Source organism: Stegastes partitus, unplaced genomic scaffold (assembly GCF_000690725.1).
Source record: "Stegastes partitus isolate 25-593 unplaced genomic scaffold, Stegastes_partitus-1.0.2 Scaffold2521, whole genome shotgun sequence".
NCBI classification, from domain to species: domain Eukaryota; kingdom Metazoa; phylum Chordata; class Actinopteri; family Pomacentridae; genus Stegastes; species Stegastes partitus.
Genome location: NW_007580252.1, coordinates 21,427 through 30,469, shown reverse-complemented (window position 1 = coordinate 30,469; position 9,043 = coordinate 21,427). Strand labels below are relative to the sequence as shown.

Here is a 9,043-nt window from a genome sequence, read left to right as displayed (position 1 = left end):
AAAAAAAACAAAAACAGTATGAACTCGTGGACTTCCTTTTATCATTTTTTGTGGGGTTTTAATCCTTAATATTCAACTTATTTACTTAATTTACGCCATCTTAACTTGAATATTTAAACTTAATTAGATTAATTGCTAACGTCGGTTTCCCTTCTCAACGTGTTCTGGGGATCTGATGAAGATCTGTTTTTGTCTGTAGATATTCTCACGATTATTTCATAATATTTTTATTTATTTAGGGAGCGTACAGAAATTATTTGCATGTGACGGAGGACAGAACAGATTTAAATGTATTTCATTTTATTTCAACCCTATTTTTACACAGAAACGTTTCATTATGATATAAAGGTTTAACCTGAATACACAGTTTTATTATTCTGACACATTGTCGGGAGGTTTGCTGCAGTTTTTCAAAATAAAAGGCTCAAAGAAAGCTTTTTTTCCCCACAATGTATTTTCATTCAGTCTTATTTTGGTCGTGGCGTCTTGGTGCCTCCGTACTTTAAAGGTGCAGCACGTTTCTTTGCGATGTGCACGACTTTGCCCTTCACAGTCAGTTCCGGTCCAGTCCCAGTGTCTGTTAGTGGTAATGAACCCGTCCGATGGTTCCGGTTCCGGTCACCAGGATGTCCGGCTGCCCGTTCCTCCAGATCTCCCGGACGATTCGCTCCCTCTCCTCCAGACGCCTCGCCTTCTCCAGCTCCTCGGCCGACGCAAACACGTTCACGCTCCTCAGAGTGCCGTTCGATTGGCTGCTGCTCAGAGGCCCGACGGTGGCTTTGTGGACCTCCACCTCCACCCCGTCCTCCTCTGCAACACTCTCCTCATCCTCCTCCTCCTCCTCCTCTTCCTCGCTGGACTCCTTCAGCTGCCTCCTCTCGGGGGAAGGAGGAGGTCTGATGTGTCGGCGAGTCCTGCAGGCGATTCCGGCCACCAGGAGGCAGAGCGCCATGAAGAGGCCGAAGCAGACGCCCATCATGAAGTAGAGCGCGAAGCTCTCCGGGTTTGCTGCACAGTAAGTAGGAGAAGTTAGTTTATCTGGTACAAAGTGAAAGCGTTACTGAAGTATTTCCATTTTATGTCACTTTATGGTTGTACTTCACCACAAGGGGCAAAGTTGCTAAGCTAAAATCCAAGTTTTTATGAAAGTGTTCAGCCTCAAGCTAACCTCAGTTTCAAACCTTTATGCTAATCTAAGCATCAAGTCTTTAGGCTTAGAAAAGTTCAACACTTAGTGATAAGTCATCATCTTTTCATTTATGCTGATGTTTAAAGTTTTAATGCTAACCTAAGTTCATCTTTTCATGTTTACCTAAAATTTATTCAAATGCTAATTTTGTTTATGCTAATCTACACTTTTAGCATTCATGCTAACCAATGTTTTGTGTTTTTATGCTAACCTATATTTCTTGGTTTTTATGCTAATTTAGGTAATGAGTCTTTATGCTAATCTAAGCATCAAGTCTTTTGGTTTAACAAAGTTAAATATTTAGTGATAAGTTTCAAGATTTTCTGCAAAGTCTTCAGGCTAACTGAAGTTTTGAGTCTTCCGCTAATCTAGAGTTTGTGTTCATGCTAAGCTACGTTTTGTGTCTGTATGCTAATGTAAGTTTTAAATCGTTATGCTGATGATAGTTTCGAGTTTTTGTGCTAAACTAAGTTCATGTTTTCATGCTAACCTAAAATTTTAGTTTTTATGCTAACCTGAGTGTTAAGTCTTTAGGCTAAAAGAAGTTTTGAGTCCTATGCTAATCTAAGCTTTGAATGTTCATGCTAACTTACGTTTTTTGTCTGTATGCTATCGCATGTTTTAAGTACTTATGCTGATGTTTGAAGGTTTTATGCTAACCTAAATTTATGTTTTTATGTTTACCTAAAATTTCTGCTAATGCTAATTATGCTTATGCTAATCTAAGCTTTGAGTGTCCATGCTAACCGATGTTTTGTGTTTTTATGCTAACCTAATTTTTTTGTTTTTTGTGCTAACTTAGGTTGTGAGTCTTTATACTAACCTAAGTTTCGAGGTCTTGAAGCTCGCCTAAGTTTCAACTCTAAGGAAAACCAACTTTAAGTCTTGCTAACCTAAGCTAACAGCAAAAGCTTTTAGACAAATACTTGGCAAAATATTCAAACTATTCCTTCAGTGACTCTAGTTACATATAAAGGAAACGTCTTGGTCAGGATCAGCTGCCTTTTATAGATTTTAGTGTTTATATAGATGAAACAAACTATTTATTGTTTTAATTTTCCTTTTGTGGGCAGTCTATGCTAAGCTAAGCTAACTGTCTGCTCATGTTTACAAATGTGTATTTATGCACAGACACTATCAGTCTTCATATCTAGCTGTGTTGAATGTTTCCTTTAATAGATTTAGAGGCCTATAGAGATGAAAAACGACAGTTATTTCTGTCTTAGTTCCCACACTGTGAATTCTCCTGTGGCCCCGTGGATTCATCTCACGACTCCCTGAGGGTCTCTCAGCCTCATGTTGGGAACCACAGCTTGGGTTTTTACCTTTGATGTGAGCGTAGGTCGCCATGCTGTTACTGAGCAGCTCCATGTCTCTTTTAACAGGCTCCATCCTGGTTCACTGTGGGTTCAAACATCTACCATCGCCCGTCAGATCTGTGAACCGTGGTCCAGTCCTGTCAGACAAACACACACAGGCCGACCCGTCATGCATCCCAAGGACCAAACTTTTAGAGATTGCCCTCATCCCCCCCAAAAAATCCAAAAAGCCTGAAAATAATTAGTTCCTGGGAGCGCCGCCCGTCCTTCCTGTGATCTAACTGGTGTCAGAGGGCAGCAGACGAGGACACTGTGTTCCTCACAAGTGTTTTACATTCGGCCGGAGGTGAGGATGTCAGCGTGAGGCCCGATAGGGAAGCTTGTATTTATGACATCAGGGACCGACCGGGATCCTTTCCGGCTTCGAGGTTTTCTTCCCACAGAAAAAGATTCACACGTGAAACTGTAGCTGATGTAACAGAAGGCCAGCAGGAAGCGAACGGGTCGGTCCACCAGAACTCAGTCCAGCGCCGTGGGTTTGATTAGTCAGAGTGTTTAGATGATGATCGATGTGGAAACGCTTCTTTAATAATGATGAGAACACTTTCTAATAACACACTCATACATCAGTGGATAATAAAAACAATCAAGATCATCTGTAGTGTTTAATCTGCAGATGTAAGCCAATAATAAGAACAACTTCTGGGTTGCCAGGTTGTTAAAAAGCCTTTAATAATGCAGTTAGAATTATTTCCCTCATGTCTGCAGCAAAATATAGATTTTAGAAAGTCAACTTTGTCTTTCTAAGTATTTTTTTATCTTGTTAATAAGTGGATTTTGGTCCAAATTTGCCTTTTTTAGTTAATTGAGTGATCAAACTATCTATTGGCACAGACGTCTTCATTACAGGAGCGTGTGACAAAAACCCCAAAACATACAAACACAAGAAGGATGTTTCATAAACTACCTGGCAACCTAAGATTTAACCTTATTAACGGCTTATTTAGGATTTAACTTTTCATAATTAGGCAGTTGTAAATATAGTGAGGATAAAAAATTGTCTCAATATCTTACTGGATACGGAATCTAAGAAAGCTTTGAGTGTTTAGTGCATAAATATGAATAAACAAGAGTCTAAAGTTGGTATTTATACCAGAGCTCTGTTCTCCTTCAGTACACTTCGCTAAGGAAGCAAACCAGCTGCAAAAAGTTAAAGCTAATTATGGTCGAGGGGTAAAACAGCCCCGGGAGCCTCTCAGAAGACAAGGAAATAACAATTAAATCTTTGAGAAAAACATGAATGTTGACGTCTGTTATCAGGGCTGAGTCAGCAGTTTACACTAAATATCTACAGTTTTGTCCATAATTCACTCAGTTGTGTTCACTTCCTGTACAAGAGCAACAACAGACAGTCTGAACACGCTGATGTTCAGCAGGTATGAAGCTCAGCATCAGAATTTAATGCTGCCATTTGTTCATTTAACTTCACTTAAAGTCCAGATGAGGCTGAACTGGGTGTCTGACCGTGAACTAAAGTTCTGGACTGTGAAACCTTAAAGTAAGGAAACGAACAAAGGTGATGAAATGAATCCATCCTGGGGGGACCGTGGATGTTTGTACAAATCTTCATGCGAGCCATCCACTAGTTGTCAAGACTTCTTAACAAAACCACACGTTTATGTCAAGCCGAGGGTGGTTCACATGGGAGAGTCACTAAATTCTGTAGAACTCGTCCTCTGGGAACCATGACTGTTAGCGCTAATGTTGATGCCAATCCATCCAGATGATGTCGACACATTTCTCTAGGTTTTGGTGTTAGCGTAGCAGGAAACGTCAGGAAACCCCCAAATGTCTGTTTTGATTGTTAAGACAGGTTAGGTTAGCATTAGTACTTAAAACATTGGTTAGCCTAAAAACATGAAACAGATGAGTTCAGCATAAAGACTTGAAATTTAGTTAGCAAAAGACTTAAGTGCTGATGCTAACCTAGCTTTTTAGTTTTAATGCTAACTTAAGTTTTGATACTTTATGGGAACCTAAGATTTGAGTCTTTATGCTAACCTAGCTTTTAAGTCTTTATGCTAACCTAAGCTTGAAGCTTTAGTCTAACCCATGTTTTAAGTTTTAATGCTAACCTACGTTTCACATCTTTATACAACTTCAAGTTTAAAGAGCTGCATAATAACGTAAGTTTTGAGTCTTTATGCCAATCTAAGTTTCAAGACTGTATGCTAACCTGTCAGTTTACATTTTAACCTAAGTGTCAAATATTTATGCTAACCTTCGAGTCTTTACGCCAATCCAAGTTTCATGTCTTTAAGCGAACCTAAGGTGCTTCTTCCTTTATGTTTAGCATACAGGCATAAGAGGGGTATCACTTTTTTGTGTTTTTGTGCAAACTCTGCGTACTGAGTCTTTATGCTAGCCCACGTTCATGTTTTTATGCTAACTTAAGTTCTAAGTCTTTATGCTAAAATAAGTTCTAAGTCTTTATGCTATTTTAGGTGTCAAGTCTGAGTGTGAGGTCTTAATGCTAACCTAACCTTGAAACTTTATTCTAACCCATGTTTTAAGTTTTAATGCTAACCTACGTTTCAAGTCTTTATGCTAATCGAAGTTTAGAGTCTTTATAGTAACCCAAATTTCGAGTCTTTATGCTAATCTAAGTTTCAAGACCGTATGCTAACTTTCCCATTTACGTTTTAACCTAAGTGTCAAGTCTTTATGCTAACCTTCGAGTCTTCCAGCTAATCAAAGTTTTCTATCTCTATGCTAACCAAAGATGCTTCTACCTTCATATTTAGTACACAGACATAACAGTGGTATCGTTTTCTTTTTCAAGTTTTAGGCTTTTATGCTAAGTTTGTGTTTTTATGCTAACTCTACATTCTGAATCTTTATGCTAACCTACGTTTCATGTTTTTATGCTAACCTAAGTTTCAAGTCTTTGTGCTAATTGAAATATCAAGTCCGTATGCTAACATAAATATTGAGTCTTAATGCTAACTTCAGCGAACAGCAAGCAAATATTTTAACTCTTCCTTTACTGACTCTAACGACATAAAAAGAAAAGCTCTTGGTGAGGATCAGATTTTATAGATTTTAGTGTTTGTATGGCTTGAAAAACGACCATATTTCTGCATTATTTGGGTGAACTGAGCCTTTAAGCGAGCTAGCGGGTCGGGCTGAGCCTCAGTGGGAGGATTTGGTCTGAGCCGAGTCACAGATGGTCCCACGGTTACAGTAAATCTGGAGGTAAACATGATGACTGATATTTTCACCCCCTCACATTCCCCGTCATTACAACAACAATGTGCGTGGGAGCCCAGTGTTGTTCTTTCTGCTGGTTCTCTCCGGGGACGGCCAAATCGTGCCCAGCTCCAATCACTGCTGCCGGGGGGCTCGGGTCGGCCTCCCACCCTGATCCTTATCCCGGTGACTCTTGGCAGACCCGCACTGCTCTCAGAGGCTTTCTTTCTATTTGTTTTAGGGCAAATTACAGTGGCGGCTGCTCTGGTGGGTGACTCGGGGTCGACTGACTCATGGGAACCGGTGGGTCTGCCTTCTGTTCAGCATTTAACCAAAGAAGAAGAGGCCCGACTCCATCGGCACCCTCAATTTGCTGCCCCCAGACCTTAACTACATAAGTGGGCAATTTAGTTTTCAGTTCTGCTCAAGTCAAACATCGTTTGTTTTAGCTAATTAAAGGCTGGTCTTTACTGCTGCCTTTATACCCACTAACTCTCAGGCTTCATTCAGAATCTATCACACTCTAGAGTTCACCTTTTTTCCTCTGAGTCCTTGAAAAAAATATCAATACATTTTGTAAAACATTTGTTGTCTTGTTGTGAAATATATCAGAAAATTGAAACCACTCTCATGTCGGTATACTAAACAGGAAGGATGAGGTAGCTTAGCATAAAGACCTGAAACTTAGGCTACTTAAAATACTTTAAACATAAGTTAAAATAGAAAACTGAAAGGTTAGCATAAAGTCTTGAGACTTAGGCTAGCATTACAGCTTAGGTTAGCATAAGGAGTCAAAACCTAGGTTAGCATAAAGACTTTAAACTTAGATTAGCATAAAGACTCAAAACTTAGGTTAGCAAAATAAGTTTGGATTAGCATTAAGACTTAAAATTTTGGTTAGCATAATGATTCTAAACTTAGGGTAGCATAAAAACTCGAAACGTGGATTAACATAAAAACTGGGAATTGATTAGCATAAAGACTTAAAACTTAGATTAGCATCAAGACTCAAAACTTAGCATGATTAGCATAACAACTTGAAATGTAAATTAGCACAAAAATTAGAAATTGGTTAGCATAAAGACTCAAATCTTAGATTAGCAGAACGACTTAAAACTTAGGTTACCATAAAAACTGGAAATTGGTTAGCATAACGGCTCAAAACCTTTTCTAGCACAAAACATGGATTAGCATGAGGACATTAAAAGTAGGCTAGCATGAAAAAATCAAAACCAACTACAACAAAATCCCCCAACTGGCACCATGAAAAATCACCGCCAGACATCTTTTTATATTTCATTTGTTTAATCTAAGTAAAACATCTAAGTTTCAAAATAACAAGTTGTCGTTTGTTATGAACCGGATTATTTCTTGGAGAACGTGGTAGCAAAGTAAAATACTAAATGTGTGTCAGTTTTTGTACAAAATAAATTTTTTTAAAAACATGTTACGTGTTGAGTTTCAGAGATGAATTTGTTGTCTCTGGACCAAACCAAGTTAGCTGCTCTCTGCTAGTTAGCTAGCTATGTAGCTTTATTGCTAGCTTCGTATTTAGAAAGTGGTCAGACGTGTGTTTTATGTGACTCATGGGGAGACAGAAAATAATCAGATTTACTTGAATGAACTATCAAGAGATTTTCATGAAGTAAAAGTCCAGCAGTTCAGCAGAACCTTGATGCTGGACTTTCTATAGTTTGGTTGTTTTTCCAACAAAAGCAAGTTTGTTTAACTGCAGCATTAAATGTTCGATCCAAACACTATTTCTGGAAAAGTCTGGAAACAAAGCGTCTCCTTCGTCTGCAAGTTTCCTCGTTTGTTTTAGAGAAAATAACATTTTTAGGCCTTAATTACAGACGACAATAAAAGCCCGTAGAGTCACGCTGCAGTCTGTTTTCTCACTCACACAATGAGCCGTACATATAAATACATGTCATCCTGCACAGCTTCCCCGACGGGCACTTTGTGGTGAAGTCTGGCCGTGCTGGAAGCACAACACAGATCCCAGAGGCAGACAAATGTCCATTTTATGCGGCCGCAGACTCGGTCAGACAGATTTAACACCTAACGGTTCCAGACGGGTCCAATAACCGGTGGACTGAGCTACACAGCAGCGAAGCCCGGCAGCTGTGGCTGTTTATGTGAAGCCCATAAATGCCCTCCCGCTCAACCCTCCCACACTTCCTGCTTAGATAATCCTATTTAAGTCAAAAGATGAAACCTGAAACTGCTGAAAATAAGACGTGTTATTGTACAGTAGTCCAGCAAAGTCTCGGAGGGGAAGCTGCTGTCAGCAGACGTTAGCGCTGGAGAAAGGAGGGAAACACATGTGACAGGCTGGGATTCAGTGTTCATGGTTTCAGACAGGCTCTGGCTCTAACAAACACTTTTATGATCTGCGGTATTGTAAGGAAAGTTCAGAGCCAACTAATAAACTGGTTTGTTGGCGTGTTTATTGCCGGGCAGCAGAGCTGCTGCTTTGTGTTTGGAGAAGATGCTCTTAGAAACATAAATGTGAAGATGTGAGTGTTTCCCTCCACAAAGCTCCTTCATGTCATGATTCCAGGAACATGAATAAATATTCTAACATAAAGTCAGGACATCACTCACCTCCTGGACCAGAGCGCCTCCGCCGGAGCAGCAGCTGGAAAACAAGGAGTCCAGATCCCAGCGTGGAGTCGGTTCGTCAGCCAGCTGTCAGATCAACTCCCATCCTTGAGCTGTTGTTGGCAGCAGACTGAAGAGAAGCAGCTCTGAGATCCTGTCAGTGGGAGGAAACCAGCAGCAGAGCTCCACTCTGAGGAGTCCTGGACCTGCTCTGGTGTCTGTGCTGCTCTGAACCAGCAGACTGAGGTGATGTTTCTGCTGCTGCCCGGCTCTGACTCTGTTCTCTGTCCTGCAGGGTGGAGCAGGAAATAGCTCGGCGGCTGCTCTGGGCGGCCGGCCGATGCTGCAGGAGCTCGCTGCTTAATTGAACTCTTTGTGTTTTAATCTGAGGGAAGTGAGACGAGCTCAGCAGAGCAGCTTGTGGAGCAGAACAGCAGGTGCTCAGAAAGTAACTGAGTACTTTTACTCCACAGGCTGAAATGTAACTCCAGAGACCTGCTCCTGCTCCACGTCTGAAACCGATCTAGATGAACCAGTTAAAGAGCAGTGAAGGTGATCTGCATCTCTGTGGTTCAAAGCTGTTGTTGTTGTTGTTGTTGTTGTTGTTGTTGTTGTTGTTGTTGTTGTTGTTGTTGTTGTTGTTGTTGTTGTTTGGGAAAACCATTTGAACCAGAAATATTCA

At 40.4% G+C, this 9,043-nt stretch overlaps 1 protein-coding gene across 1 annotated transcript; it reads right to left on the bottom strand.

Annotated features, from left to right (window-relative positions):
- Positions 1–211: 211 nt before the first annotated feature.
- On the bottom strand, positions 212–8,661 carry eva1bb (eva-1 homolog Bb (C. elegans)). Its single transcript, XM_008305485.1, has 3 exons — positions 8,365–8,661; positions 2,515–2,645; positions 212–1,008 (listed from the first exon to the last, which is right to left on the bottom strand). The coding sequence occupies exons 2-3, from the start codon at positions 2,579–2,581 to the stop codon at positions 581–583; spliced, it is 495 nt and encodes a 164-aa protein (XP_008303707.1). The 5' UTR covers positions 2,582–2,645; positions 8,365–8,661; the 3' UTR covers positions 212–580.
- Between the last annotated feature and the right edge of the window lie 382 nt (positions 8,662–9,043).

What these genes read in the sequence shown, in the direction of transcription:
- eva1bb (XM_008305485.1), bottom strand. Translation starts at nt 2,581, where the DNA reads ATGGAGCCTGTTAAAAGAGACATGGAGCTGCTCAGTAACAGCATGGCG. An exon ending in GACCTACGCTCACATCAAAG is followed by an intron (nt 1,009 to 2,514) that starts GTAAAAACCCAA and finishes CTTACTGTGCAG; the next exon opens with CAAACCCGGAGAGCTTCGCG.